The 15565-nt window shown below is 44.2% G+C and overlaps 1 protein-coding gene across 5 annotated transcripts in view; it reads right to left on the bottom strand.

Annotated features, from left to right (window-relative positions):
- myo1b (myosin IB) overlaps positions 1 to 15565 on the bottom strand; it is a 436008-nt gene that overhangs the window by 149644 nt on the left and 270799 nt on the right. For all 5 annotated transcript variants that reach the window (XM_072478525.1, XM_072478546.1, XM_072478553.1 and 2 more), the window contains one exon: positions 2443 to 2546. In XM_072478525.1, coding sequence (XP_072334626.1) covers positions 2443 to 2546 — 104 coding nt within the window. The remainder of the gene's footprint in view (positions 1 to 2442; positions 2547 to 15565) is intronic.

Genomic DNA, 15565 nt, shown 5'->3' with positions numbered 1-15565 from the left:
TGTTAAAAAGAGGTTTGATCATCAAAATGGATTCAGCCTCTGTCTACTTCAACCCCCTTCCCAACCAATACCGTAAGACATGAGGAATAGACATCTGATACATTGCTCAGTTAGTAACAGTGCACTGACCATACACCTCACGTAGGTTTGGTTTCATGCCCTAACAACACCAGAAAATGCATTCAGCTGAAAAGAACAGAGGCACACACATGCATTCAAGTCAGAGAGAGACGGGGCAGCACGGTGTTGCAGTGGGTTAGTCCTGCAGCCCCACGGCGCCGAGGTCCCAAGTTTGATCCTGGCTCTGGGTCAATGTCTGTGTGGAGTTTGCACATTCTCCCTGCGTTTGCGTGGGTTTTGCCCCCACAACCCAAAAATGTGCAGGCTAGGTGGATTGGCCATGCTAAATTGCCCCTTAATTGGAAAAAATGAATTGAGTACTCTAAATTTATTTCAATTTTTTTTTTTTTAAATGTCAGAGGGATCAGGGGGAAAGGAAGGAAAAAAGGGAGAACTGTATTTTCCATTTAATTACTTCAATTTTCAAAAAGATGTTTCACTTTGAAGCTCACTAACTATCCCACCTGTGATTCGCTAATCATGAGAGAGTGCAGAAATTTAGATGCAGTGCACAGAGGGTGCTGGGTTCATTCCCTCAGCCCAGTGCCTGAATAGTGAGGCCTACAGCTGTCCAGATATTGGGCCTCAAACCTGACTATGAAGTTGGTTTGGCGATTTGAGCCCAAAAAGACTGGGCCACTACTAGCATTGCAACAATTCCCAAGTAATTGTGCTTTCATGAAATGAAAAGTTGTATTTTAAAAACAAATAAAGTCTCTGAGGGAGTCAGATAGAAAGTGACAATGGGAAAGAAAAGGAGACTGTTTTGGGTGAGGGGAGCCTCCGTGTTTCCTATGCATCCTTGGAGTAAACAAGGAGGAGTGAGGGGAGCAGTTAGTGAATGACGATTAATAGTGACGTGTGTAACAGTGGCGCAAGAGGAGGGAGAGAAAGTAGGCCAACTAGTCCATCAGACTACTGGGGGAGGCAGTGGTTGTCGTGGTATTGTCACTGGACTAGTGTCCCAGAGTCTTTGGGGACCCAGGTTCGAATCCCGCCATGACAGATGCTAAATTTGAATTCATTAAAAATCTGAAATTAAAAAGTCTAAAGGTGACACTATTGTTGATTGTTGTAAAAACCCATCTGGTCCACTAATGTCCTTTAGGGTAGGAAATCTGACCTGGTCTGGCCTACATGTGACCTCAGACAGCAATGTGATTGACTCTTAAATACCCTCAGGAATGGCAATTAGTGTTGGCCCAGCCAGCGACGCCCACATTCCATGAATAAATACATTTTAAAATTAAAAAAAAGAAGTTGGGGTAACATTAGGAGTGTGGGAGGGACCAAGATAGGGAAATGGTAGTGGAAAGATGAAGGTATAGGGGTGCAACAGGAGGGGCAGGTGAGTGGCTAGAGGCTGTGATGGGAAGGGAGTCCCCACAGGCCTCCTTCTCCTACATTGCTGGGAGTTGTTGATGGTTCCTTTCCTGGCTACAATACGCCAGACGTGTTCCAACTCTCACCTCAAAGGAGAGAAAATTAAAATGACAAAGACGCAAGAGGGAAGAAAGATTTATGGGGAAAGAAGCAAGAGAGGAGCGAGGGAGAAAGAGTAACAGTAAGATAATGGCAGCAGAGTCAGGTAAATGAGTGACCATATTCACCAACAGAATTTTCCAGCTGTTCACATCGCGCGGTATCTTCCGGTCCCACCAACGATGTACCCCCACCACGGCGTACCCCCGCCGTTGGTTTCTTGTCAGCGAGGCATGCATTCAACAGGAAACCCTGCTAACAACAGCAGGACCAGAAGATCCCGCCATTGGCGAATAGTAGGCTGCCTTCGCTGCCGCAAAGCACGTGGTGTGTTGCGCAAAAAATCTCCCTCATTGTGTTCAATGTTACAAAAGACCATGTCATTTAAATAGAGATAGCTAAGAGAATTAAAGGAAGAATTGCAAGACTTTGTTCTCACAGCTTATCTGAATCCCTCAGTGGGACTATTGCCTAGTAGGATGGTTTGTGATGCAGAACAAGGCCAGCAGCCCGGGTTCAATTCCCGTACGAGCTGACTCGAACAGGCGCCGGAATGTGGCGACTAGGGGCTTTTCACGATTACTTCATACTTGTGACAATAAAAGGTTATTATTATTACTATTATTATTCCACTGAAAGCATGTTACAATGGTTATAATGTTTCAATCCTCCCCGAACAGCCTCCCCGAAAAGGCGCCGGAATGTGGTGACTCGGGGCTTTTCACAGTAACTTCATTTGAAGCCTACTTGTGACAATAAGCGATTTTCAGTCATTTCATTTTCATTCATTTCATTAATCCATTAAACTTTGGAATTTACCCACACTCCCAAACATCTTACTTTGACTGTTCTGAAATTAGCAGCATCATCGACCCCATTCACTTTGGCTGAATCCAGACCCAAGTAGTTGTATTGATTGAATTCCCGTTCAAGCTTCAATTGTTCTGGAAGAGAAACGTTAATATAATACAGGATCAATAAAATACCAATCTTTCAAAGCATTTACTTTATCACAGTGCCTCTTTTCTGTCATTTGGATATTGCATGTCGACACCAATTTTGGGTTGCTTTAGATATTCATTTGGGTTCAGGGTCACTGATCTCTTTTTGAAGAAGATCTGTTGTTCCCTATGATTAAGGAGGTGACTTTTACATTTTACACTAATATAGCAGAGCAACCTGGCAGCTGTAATGATTTTTTAAAATGTAGGGCACGATCGAACAGCCATATTACGCCTGAAAAGCAGCGCGCCACCCACACCACAGCATGGCCGATAGGAGCCGGGATACCCCACTGTGATGCAAATCCCACCCATTGTAGGTGAGATCACTTTTAGGCAAATCTGCATATTAAAGCGAGTCACTCACTTTAATATTCAATTTCCCAGTCAGAGAGATCTGGGTGTGCAGGTCCACAGAATTTTGAAGGTGGTAACACAAGTGGCCAAGGTAGTCATGAAAGAATATGGAATTCTTGCCTTCATTGGACAGGGCATCGAGCATACAAACTGATAAGTCATGCTACAGTTGTTTAGAACCTTGGTAAGGCTGCACTTGGAATATTGCGCACAATTCTGGTCGCCACACCACCAGAAGGATGTGGAGGCTTTGGAGAGGGTGCAGAGGAGGTGTACCAGGAGGTTGCATGGTCTGGGGGGTGTTAGCTCTGTGGAGAGGCTGAATAGACACGGACTGTTTTCATTAGAAAGGCGGAGGTTGAGGAATGATCTGATAGAGGTCTACAAGATTATTAGGGGCATGGATAGAGTGGGTGGGCAGGCACACTTTCCCAGGGTGGAGGGGTCAGTCACCAGGGGGCATAGGTTTAAAATCCATGGGGCAAAGTTTAGAGATGTGTGAGGCAGGTTTTTTAGGCAGAGGGTGGTGAATGCCTGGAACACGTTGTCAGTGGAGGTTGTGGAAGCAGATGCCTTGCGTTCAAAAGGCATCTCGACAAACACATGGATAGGATGGGTATAGAGGGATAAGACACAAGGAAGTGCTGAGGGTTTAGGCCAAGGGTGGGTATCATGACCGATACAGGCTTGGAGGGCCGAAGGGCCTGTTCCTGTACTGTATTATTCTTTGTTCTTTGTATGTCCAGTTGTGGTGGTGAGTGACTTGGAGGGGAACCTGCAGGTAGTGGGGGTCCCGGCCTGCTGCTGTTTTCCTTCTAGGTGGTAGTGGTCGTAGGTTTAGAAGGTGCTGCCTAAGGAACATTGGTGGGTTACTGCAGTGCATCTTGTAGATGGTACACACTGCTGCCACTGTTCGGTGGAGGGTTTGAATGTTTGTGGAAGGGGGAGCAATCAAGCAGACTGCTTTGTCCTGGATGGTTTTGAGCTTCATGAGTTCTGTTGGAGCTGTACTCATCCAGGCAAATGGAGAATATTCCATTACACTCCTGACTTGTGCCTTGTAAACAGGCTTTGCGGGGTCAGAAGGTGAGTTCTTCGCCGTAGGATTTCGATCTAGCCTTTTGACCTGCCCTGGTAGCCACAGTATTAATATGGCTAGTCCAGTTCAGTTTCTGATCAATGGTAACCCCCAGGATGTTGATTGTGGGGGATTCAGTGATGGTACTGTCATTGAATGTCAAGGGGTGATGGTTAGATTCTCCCTTTTAGGTGATGGTCATTGCCTGGCACTTGTGTGGCACGAATGTAACTTGCCACTTGTCAGCCTAAGCCTGGATATTGTCCAGGCTGCATTTGGACATGGACTGCTTCATTATCTGAGGAGTTGCGAATGGTGATCATTGTGCAGTCATCTGCGAACACCCCAACTTTTGACCTTATGATGGAAGGAAGATCATTGATTAAGCAGCTGAAGATGGTTGGGCCTAGGACACTAAGAATGGAGAACAAATACCCTGAGGAATTCCTGCAGTGATGTCCTGGAGTTAAGATGATTGACCTCCAACCATCTTCCTTTGTGCCAGGTATGACTCAACCAGCGGAGAGTTTTCACCCCCGATTCCCACTGACTCCAGTTTAGCTAGGGTTCCTTGATGCCATACTCAGTCAAATGCTGCCTTGATGTCAAGGGCTGCCACTCTCACCTCTGGCATTCAGCTCTTCTTTGAACCAAGGCTGTAACAAGGTCAGGAGCTGAGTGACCCTGGCGGAACCCAAACTGAGTGTCCGTGAGCAGGCTATTACTGAGAAAGTACCACTTGATAGAGTTGGGATGTATTATATTATCAATGCTGTCAGTTATATATTCATTGTGTGTTTATTAGTAAGAAGTTGGTGGACATTGACTGTGCTTCTATAAATAGCAACAGACTGAAACTGTGGTATCTGGTTTGTACGATGTATGCTTGTAATATATATCACTGTGAATCTATACTAATAAATGTGCATAAAGCTTAGGTTCCACTTCAATACTTCACCAACTGGTTTCAAGGAATAGAACATGGTAGCGGAGATTGGTTGGTGAAGGTGAAGGTTGGCAATGAAGAAATACTTTTCGAAAGCTAAAATTCTCATGGCCATTGTGGAAAATGGCCAAGTGCAAGTGTAAATTTTGCGATTCGATTACCCTCTGACATTCTGAGTTCTAACCAGAAGACCAATGGAAGAATAGAGTGGAAATGCGTACATGGATTATGACTCACCAAAGAGAAAACAAGATATGCCCATCACACTGTTGCTTCCGAGAAGAAGTAAAATCAGAGGTAATGTATTTTGTGAGTGGGGTGCCTATCATTAGATAAATGATGAAAGTTTGGACCTTCTAATAGGGTTCCTAGATGAAAACTATAAGAAGAATGATCGTGGCCAGATTTTGATTGATTTCGGAAAACAAATGGTCATTCAGAGGAAGAATATAACGTAAGCTTAGACAGATGTCAGAAAAGGTTGGAAAAGGTCTATTTGGAAATCCCTGGACTTGTATCAGCTTTTGAGTTACTGGATTATGCTAAAATGCCTCATGTGGACAGGTTCTCAGTTCTAGCTGAGAAAGTGCCGCTTGATAGTCTTATATAGCCAATACTGTCAACTATATATTCATTGTGTGTTTAATAGTAAGAAGTTGGTGACCATTGACTGTGCTATAAATAGCAACAGACTGAAACTGTGGTGTCTGGATTGTAAGAAGAGCGAGGCCCAATTGGTCAGATGTCTGCTTCTTGGAAAAAAAAAAATTTCCTTCAAGCTTCCTGGAACAAATGAGACATTTCTCAGTGACACAAAGAATAGTGGATTTAATGATTGTATAATTTAGAAAGGGTCCAGATAATTGTCACAGTCAATACAACAGAAGGATTGAAGAAATGTAGAATGAGGATGCAATCACTTTTAGCAAATCTGGCCATTGCAAAATTGCAACAATAATGCATAAATGAATCCCAGTAATGGCCAAGGAACCGTTAGTCAGTCTTTCAGGTGTGTTTCGAAGTAGCCAAAGCAGAGAGGCAGGGTCCTTGATATGACATAGAATTCTGAGGAACAGGATGAAGATAAATATTATCTGCAATCACCTAGTAATGAGGATCACACAAGATTAAGGAATATAAAAGTACAACTTGCTTCAGGTTTTGATGATGACAACACCTTGAGGTTACTAACGATGTTACTCATTTCATGTTAAATAGATATTCTATAATCCCTGATGTACTCTAGTGAGAGACCTATACCGTTTGAGTTAATCTATGAAAAAGGTGCAAACAATACTTGACAGAGCGTGATCAGGCAGTTATTTTGGAAAATCAGTTGATCTGTTAATGCAGGCAGGACAGTATTGTAAACCTTAAACAAAGCCTAATGTTTCTCATCAAAGTGTCACACAAGAATTAATAGCATCAGGTGATAAAGACAAGAGAGAAAAAAATAACAAACTGTCTTAAATTTATAGACAATTTTCTCTTCCTAGCTGTCAAAGGTTAAAAATCTTGCTGATAAATGCAGATATGGTTGAGAAAAAAACTATGAGGCTAATGGAGGTGATTGGGAATAATTGTGAAATCTATAAAAGATATCAATGGACACTGCCGCATCCTTTCCACTGGCATGAGGCTGAAACAAGAAAGCTATCATTGGTCCAAAGGTATGGGGTAAAGAGAAATATTTTAATTCTATATTTTGACAACATGGCTGAAGAGTTAATATCTCTACAGTAAGGTAAAAAGGAGTTACAGTAGACAGTATAATCTGGATAGGGGCACCATAAAGATTTCTGACTGATAATTTGCCAATGAATTTAAACAAATGTATAAAAATCTGAGTATCATGAACACCTCAGATGACAGTCCCTTTAGCAACAGTATTTGTGAGGAATTGTGTTCTGATCGATGCTTAAGATTTTAGCTGAGCAACAAGAATGCAAGTTGTCAACCACCCGGACTGCTCAAAGCAAAAAATTCACACCGGATGGTTGGAGAATATAGTCCTGATAAATTATGGATGAAATCTCAAAATGCCTTCTGCCCTTTGTGCTAGTCCTCTAGAAGGTACAACAATTAGTTTCCCTTGCAGATTTGAAGTGCTGCATGGAGGGAGATATGTTGCCATCATGGCTGAGGTCTCTGAGAAAATCTGTGGAGGATTGTGGCATCATATTAGATCATCTGAGATAAAATTCGATTCAAGAGATTTAGTATACTATAAAAAAAAGAGGGCCATAGAGAATGATCAGATAAAATATTGTGAAAATATTTCTAAAATTTGCCAATCAAACTGTTAATCTGCAACTCCATGATTAATCAAATTAATTACAGAATCTCGACTGAACAGCTGAGGCATTTTGTACCTCAAATGCTTGTGTGTTTTTTGAAGAACACCATGGTGTTTTGGGGCGGCATGGTGGCACAGTGGTCAGCACTGCTGCCTCACAGCACCAAGGACCCGGGTTCAATTGCAGCCTTGGGTGACTGTCTTGTGTGGAGTTTGCACGTTCTCCCAGTGTCTGCGTGGACTTTCTCTGGGTGCTCTGGTTTCCTCCCACAGTCCAAAGACGTGCAGGTTAGGTGGATTGGCCATGACAAATTGCCCCATAGTGTCCAAAAGGTTAGGTGGGGTTACTGGGGTACGGGGGTAGGGTGAGGGTTGGGCCTAGTTAGGGTGCTCTTTCAGGTGCAGACTCTATGACCGAATGGCCTCCCTTTGCACTGTAATGATTCTATGATTCTAAGAAGGCCGTGACAAACAAAATGTGCTAAGATCAAGGGCTCGTAGTAGCTATGTAAGCGATCTTGAGCATACAATATAGTTAACACAGACAAATTGACCAGAGTGCATACTTGGGTAATTGAGCTTGAAGCAGAAATCCTGATCATCAGGATGTATTAGTTGCTGATCATGAAGGCATGAGAGACAAGCCAAAATAAGGCAGTTGGATAGCTGGGGAGAGTTTTGAGTTTATTCTGAGGTGCCAGATAAGGGGCAACCAGCAAAGTCATTGCTAGCTGATGAAACCTATAAGGCTAGAGCGAGACTGTTAGTTAGAAGTTTTGCGGAGCAACTGGGTGCTACAGGTGTTAGAGTGGCTGTCCCATAACTGGAAGAGTAATCTAATTTCAGGCTACATATTCAAGGCAATATGGGTCATTTGAAATAAATGCCACATTTCCGCAGGACAAAACTTCCCAGAGAGAAGTATTCCTGAAACCACCCAATGATGTGGCAGATACAGAAGGAAAACTATGGAAAATAAGCAAATGTGCTTATGGCCTAAACAATATTCCAGGGTATGGCAAGACCTGGTGACACCTGTTTCGCTGAAAATAGATGGGCCATTTGGACCTTCAAGCCTGCTCTGCCATTCAATCTGAACCTGACTGATCCTCAACCTCAATGCCATATTCCCACTTTCTCCCCATACCCCTTGATGCCATTAAAATCCAAAGCATTACCTATTGCTTTTTGAATACATTCAATGACTTGGCCTCCATAGTTTCTACAGTAGAGAATGCTACACGTTCACTACTATTTGAGTGAAGACATTTTTTCTCATCTCAGTCCTGAATGGCCTACCCCATATCCTGATACTGTGTCCCGGTTCTAGATTCTCCAACCAGGGAAAACATCCTCCCTGCATCTAGCCTGTTCAGCCCTGTTAAAATTTTATGTTTCGATCAGATCTCCTCTCATCCTTCTAAATTCTGATGAATACAGCCCCATTCGGACCAATCTCTCCTTATAGGCAGTCCCACCAACTCAAGTATCAGCCTAGTGAATTTCCGCTACACTTCCTCGAAGGCAAATATATCCTTTCTTAGGTAGGGAGACCAAAACTGCCCACAACACCAAGGTGTGGTCTCACCAAAGCAGGAAGAAATCTCTGCTTATGAACTCAAATCTTCTTGCAATTTAGGTCAACATACCATTTGCCTTCCAATTGCTAATTCCTAATTCCCAATTGCTTGCTACACGTGCTCTCTCAGGCACCCTCATGAGGAATGCTGATGATTTATTAAGATTAGAATTTTAATTTTGGAATCAGACTTGTGGGACTTTTAAATGTATTGGTTTGTACATTACGCAAAGGAAGTCTGGAATAACTTGAAATCAACGGGCACGATTATTTGGCCTCGTCGTGCACGACTTGGTGATGTGAAATCTCACAAGACATCGCAATCTGGATCTCTCCCTCACTGGGCGTGGTCCAGATTAACATATTTAGGCTCATTTAAATATGTCCGCAATGTATTCTCCCAAGGCCCAGGAATTAATGGCTTCGCCTGGGAGACCTTGCCATGGCACCGTTTAGCACTGGTCCACACAAATGTGGACCAGGCATAATGGCACCTAGGGAGCCATCTCCCAGGCCATTGGAAGTCCCTAGGTGGTCAGGCTGTGAGCAGGGTGGGTATGCTGGCACTCCTGCTGGCATCCAGGCACCGCCACCCAGGCAGTGCTACCCAAGCACCCGTGCCCAGGTGACACTGCCAGTGTGTCAGGTTGCCCAAACCTGAGATCGGGCCCGGGGGTGCCCTATCCTAAAGAGGTGGGATGTGGGGGAGGGAGGAGGAAAGAGTCCGTAGGTCACCGTGGGGAGCAGAGGCAGTCGAAAGATCGGGGCAGCAGTTAAAAGTGGTGTCCTGACCCACAAATACCTTTCTTGCACTGGTAAGCTGAGCCCATCAATTCCAGAAAAGAGGCAAGTGTGGCCTCGGCAGGTGTTCCTCGCCGAGGCCAAAAGAAATAGCAGAGTCCCGTTAGATAGCAATAGCAAGGTTGTTCTCGGCTCTGCAGGTGCCAAGAAACACCACCCAAAATCTGGATACTATTCTTTTTCACGTTAAATAGCATCCAACAATTGTACTTGCAGGGTGTTGCTCCCATCCTGGTTCATCATGTTAGTTCACCACAGAAAGTTGTTATATCTCAAGAAGAGACAGAGCAATTATGAGCTTAATTGGTTGGTTGGAATGTTGGCACAATCAGACTAGGACAAATGCTAGCCTACGGTTGAGAATGTTTTAAGGACAACAGATCAGCAAAACAATCTGGAGGAATGTGTGCATATGTTACCATACCTTAAGGGCATAATGAATAGGAGATTAACCACAAAGTTAAGAGCTGTTTCTTGTGTAGCTGGTTACATAATATTTTGGATAACAATAGGAAATGTTGAATTTGGCTTGAGAAGCTGAGAAAATAAAAATGGTTATTAAAAGTACTATGGCTGCTGAAACACTGGCTCATGTATAAGTTATGGAAATGGGAGCCTAATTGTCAAACATTTAAAGTGATATTCTTTTTTATAATAATAATCGCTTATTGTCACAAGTAGGCTTCAATGAAGTTACTGTGAAAAGCCTCTAGTCCTGCTTGCATTATTCAGCATTACAAGCCAGCTGTGTAGCCCATTGTGCTAAACCGGCCCCTACAAGGGCCATACTGAAAATTGTATGCTTGTTGAATATTATGTAGATGATTGTTTATTACAGAATAATATACACTCCATTGAAAGCTGGATTTGGATTGACCTTAAATATTGCAGATGCTGGAGATCTGAAATAAGGACACAAGTGCTGGAAAACTCAGCAGATCTAGCAGCATCGTATAGGGAGAAACAGAGTTAACATTTCGACTCCAGTATGGCTGCTTCGGAACTGAAAGGCAGAAATGTGATGCGTTTTCTGCTGCTGAAAAAGGGGGAGGGTTAGGTGGAGCAAAAAGGAAAGGGCAGGGATTGGTTCAAGGGCAGGGAGGATCAAATAACCAAGACATCATGGGACAAAAGGCAACGGGAGTGGTAATGGTAGTAGTTAAGGAGCAAAGCATGGGTATAAATAGCTTCAAAATTAAAGTCATCAACGGTTGGTTTGTGTAACACTGTAAATAAATGTGGGATATAATTAGGCTCCAGTTCTACCCTACACTTCCTGGCTTCAAAGAATAGAACAAATGCCACTTCTGAAATTAAAAACCTTGAAAATGACATTAGATATTGGCATGCTGGTGGAATGACACCCAGTCAGTCTGGAGCAGCCAGTTTACCAATACAAAGATCAGCCCTTCATTGTCACATGAAAATATGCACAAAAACAAATCAGGGTGAAAGTGGGACACCACCCTGACTTGGAATTATATGGCCTTTCCTTCACTGTCGTTGGGTTAACATGCTGCAACTAACTACCAAACAGCACTGTGGATCTACCTACACCACTTGGGATGTGGCAGTCCAGGGAGGCAGGTCACCACTACCTTCTCAAAGATAATTAGGGATGGGCAATAAATGTTGGCTTTGTTAGAGATGACTACTCCCATGGCTAAAGTTTTAAAAAGGGAAGGAAATAGGCCTTAAATTGTGTTTTCTATATGGAATAGAGCAGCAGAAAGACTTTGGTAGATTCGTTGTGCATGAAAGATGGCAGGGCAGGCAATTTGGGGCAAAGAAAAGGAGATATAAATCCTGGATTTTCTGTTTATTGGTGGTTTTTGAAACTCCGCATATGGTTTGGAGCCTTGCACTCAACAGACTGTTTCTCAGAAATTCATTGGGGTGCCGAACAGCATTCTCCACACATTTCAATAGAAAATTAGGGTCAATGTCTCCATGATCTTCAAATAAACCGGAATACACATAACCGATTTATAGCTGCTATGTAGAGTATTTTGCATTTTTCAGCATTAAATTTCACTTGACATTGTTCTGTCCATGGCGACAATTGTTTTTGTCATTTCAATTTGACTGCCTCATGTGCAAATTCGACCAATTTGCATTCAGGCGCGGAATCAAAGGCATTGATGTAAATTAGAAACTGTAGCAATTACAGTGGTGAGACATGGGAAGCCCATCCAAAACTTCCCTCCAGCTCAAGAATTATTCATCCAACAGTATCTGTTGTTTAAAAAAACAGAAACTGCTGAACAATCTCAGTAGGTCTGACAGCATCTGTGAAGAGAGAATGGAGGTAACGTTTGGATGACTCCAGACTCGAAATGTTAGCTCCGTTCTCTCTCCACAGATGCTGTCAGACCTGCTGAGATTGTCCAGCATTTTCTGTTTTGTTTCAGTTTCCAGCATCCGCGGTAATTTGTTTCTATTTTAGTATCTGTTTTCAACCTTCTGGCAATGTCTTGACCTTTCTGAAGCTTTACCCTGAATTTCTGCAGCTCCGAGCTCAACGAGCAGCTTTTTGCAAGAAACTTTTGTTTTGGAAGTCTAATCACACTGCATCATATGTTTACAACTGTCCACATGGGCATCAGAGAAATCAAGAAGGTTGGTGAGGTGAAATATCCCCCTTCTGAGTCCATGCTAACTGCTGTTAACTAGGGTTGTTGTTGTACCGATAGTCCTCAAGTGTACTCTGGTGATTGGTTCCATTCTCTTATACTGCATTACATAATGCTTGCAGCACTGAAACAAGTCATTCAGCCCAACTAGTCTATGCCTATAGAATGTAACTGAGACTAATATGTAGCTATGGGTATGTGGCCCTCTTGCCTATTTTGGCATTCTATCCAAATACGAGTACAATGTTAGTCAGTTTCCAATCTATTGATATCCCCAACACTGTCACTGATTTCCTCAGAGACAAGGGGCTGGATTCTTCGCCGCGTCACATTTCTGGTTCAGCACGCCGGTAGGATGCTCTGTTACGCCAGCTGGTCAATGGGGTTTCCCATTGTGGGTCAGCCCCACGCTGTCGGGAAACTCCTAGGCTGCCGGCAAAACGGAGCGTCCCACCGGTGGAGAATCCAGCCCCTGGTGTCACAAATCTTCTCCATTGTGCCTATCTACACACAGGGACAAATAACATTGAGGCCTTTTCAATTTTTCTAGAGCAGCAACTTTTCTCCCAAAATCATCAAATTTACTTCGAAGTGAGTCAGACATCAAACTGGTACAGGCAGACAAATGGAACAGCCAATCCTCCAACGTCCAGCCAACTTAGAGCACCATCTGAAGATCAAAGAGGAGCATGGTTTTGTGGTGATGTACATCAATGTAGATGCATGTAGGCTAGCTAGACACTAGAGGGAGCACCAAAGAAATCACACACACTCAACCAAAAGATGAGTTAGATAGGATACGACCAATGGACATTCACGATACACACGGAGGTGACACGACCACATTAAACCAACCCATATATAAAGGACGCCACACACATGATCTGCCTCTTTCCAATGGAGACAGTCAGTGAGTAGAGACACAGGGTTGATTCAATATTACACCCACCACGTGGATTGCAGCAACTGGTTAGTCAGTCTGGGTAGCTATAGTAGGATTAGCAGTAATGTTGAACCCGAGTAATAGAAGTGTAAATAGTTTAATAAACGTGTTGAAGTTATCTCCACGTCTGAACCTTCCTTTGTCAAGTGCACCACAAGGAAGCCGCTTATGTTACACCTACAACATAACAAATCATGATTCCAGGAGTGAACTGTTTCAATCCAGATAGCCATACCTCAGCGTACAGTGACAACCAGCAACAATACCCAGGCAAGATGTTCGAAATCCGGATTCCGCAGCAGCTCCAGTGCCACGGCGGTCTCCGCGAAAACTGGCGGGCATTCCGGCAAAAGTTTGAAATCTTCCTGGTGGCAGCTGAACTAGAAGACATGGCCGATGCTGAAAAGACAGAGCTTCTCCTCACCATCACCGGTGCCAGAGCAGAAGAAATCTTTTAAAAATTCAAGTTCTCTAAGTGGCAAAACAGGAGCGACTTCCAAGCAGTCCTGGACAAATTCGGCAAATACTGTGAGGAAAACACATTCCAACCAGCAAGAAAAGGTAAGAGAAGCGCCAGTACTCACCACGATGCCGAGATCCCGGAGCAGAGAACGGTTTTGATTGGCGGCCATCTTTCTAAAGGGACTGCACTTGAACAGTTGCGCGAGAAGTGCACAGAACAGGAAGGTCCGTTTGCGCATGCGCGAGACGCCGCGCACGCGCAATCATGAAAACGGCCATCGGTAAAGGAACAGCGATCTGTGCATGCACAATCGCTTCCTACATGCTACATCACGTGCGTCATGATGTCAGAGGCCCCGGACCACGCCCATTTAAAGAGGAAACGTCCCAAATGAAAGAAAAAATCTTTTAAAGCCGTAAAACAATCTTCCTTCACCTGGAATGACAGCACAATGCCTCAAATTGAACCAGGGAATGAAATTAACCTCCGAAGAACCCTGCAACAAGCAGTTACCTACGCCCAAACCAATGATTCCGACCTTGAATACTTCGATACCGACCTTTACATTTTCTCTGGACCTCGCGAGCCCAATGCCAGCTCCGCACAAACCGTGATGATATGGTCCTAGAAGACTACGACACAGACAAACCTTTCACCTTGGGAGGCTACCCCAGTACCAAATCCGAACCGCAACTAGACGTGTTGCACATTGAAGACCCCCGTATTGAATCAGACGCGGATTCGTTCTTCGGATTTGAGGATCTTCAGCCCAGCAGATATGACATCCCAACTCGTGAGTGCAGGATGATGCTGCAGCCTGAAACCAAGAGACAGAGAGTGGTACAAGCCCACAGAGAGCGGCCTGCTGCCACACAGAACGTGGTCCACGCACCGCTCAGGGTTGCAGACTCTACGAAAGAAGACACGCAAGACTCCACACCGCAGTCCTCGCATGAACAAGAAGTGACTCCAGTGTCACAAGCCTCCACAGCGAGCTCGTGGACAGACTCCACAATTGCAGCAATGCAAGACTCCAACACGCAGTCCTTGCAGGAACAAGACCATGAGGGTCTAGCAACCTCCTCTGACCAACTAGCAGCAGACGATGCAAGTCTGCCATGCTCAAGTAAACAGCAAGAAGACTATGACAGTCTACCACACTCCAGTGCACAGCAGGACGACCATGACGGGTCTATCATGCTACAGTAAAGAACAAAGCGACAATGACAGTCCAAGCCCAAATGAAGGACAACAGCAAGACAATGACAGTCCACCCACATTGCTTGCGCCACCAGATGAAGACTCTGACAATTTACCCAATCCAAGTGAACAACAAGCAGCTACTGAGGATCTACCCACGGTATGTGAGATGAGTGACGACAGCATCCCACTTCCCATGCAAGATGTGCAAAGTGACAGACCTCAGCGAGTCTGTACAGAGGCACTCACTCGATGATCACTGTGAGACCACTTGTGACTCCGGTGACACCACGATACTTCCACCCTCATTCGCTCGAACCGCTCCACAAGTTAATGCATTCCTACATGTTCCGACTCCAGACGTGCAGCATCAAGAAATCTCAGCTGACTCCAGTGAACCTGCTAAGACTCCGGATGGGGAGCATCAACAAACCAACACTGACTCAGTTAAAACAGACCAGACTCCAGATGGGGAGCAACCAAACGGCAACTCTGATTCACGTAAGCCGGATTTTACTCCAGACAGGTATGCCGCAACCTCAGTGATGGCACGCTCAGGGTGACAGCAGATGCCACAACGAGAGGAGATGGATCACTTAACAATTACACTGCGTCAGTAATAACAAGCAGCGGCTACAGTCCAAGAGGAATACACCAATATTCACC

This window comes from Scyliorhinus torazame, chromosome 2 (assembly GCF_047496885.1).
Source record: "Scyliorhinus torazame isolate Kashiwa2021f chromosome 2, sScyTor2.1, whole genome shotgun sequence".
Lineage (NCBI taxonomy): Eukaryota > Metazoa > Chordata > Chondrichthyes > Carcharhiniformes > Scyliorhinidae > Scyliorhinus > Scyliorhinus torazame.
This window is presented reverse-complemented; position numbering and strand designations above follow the sequence as displayed.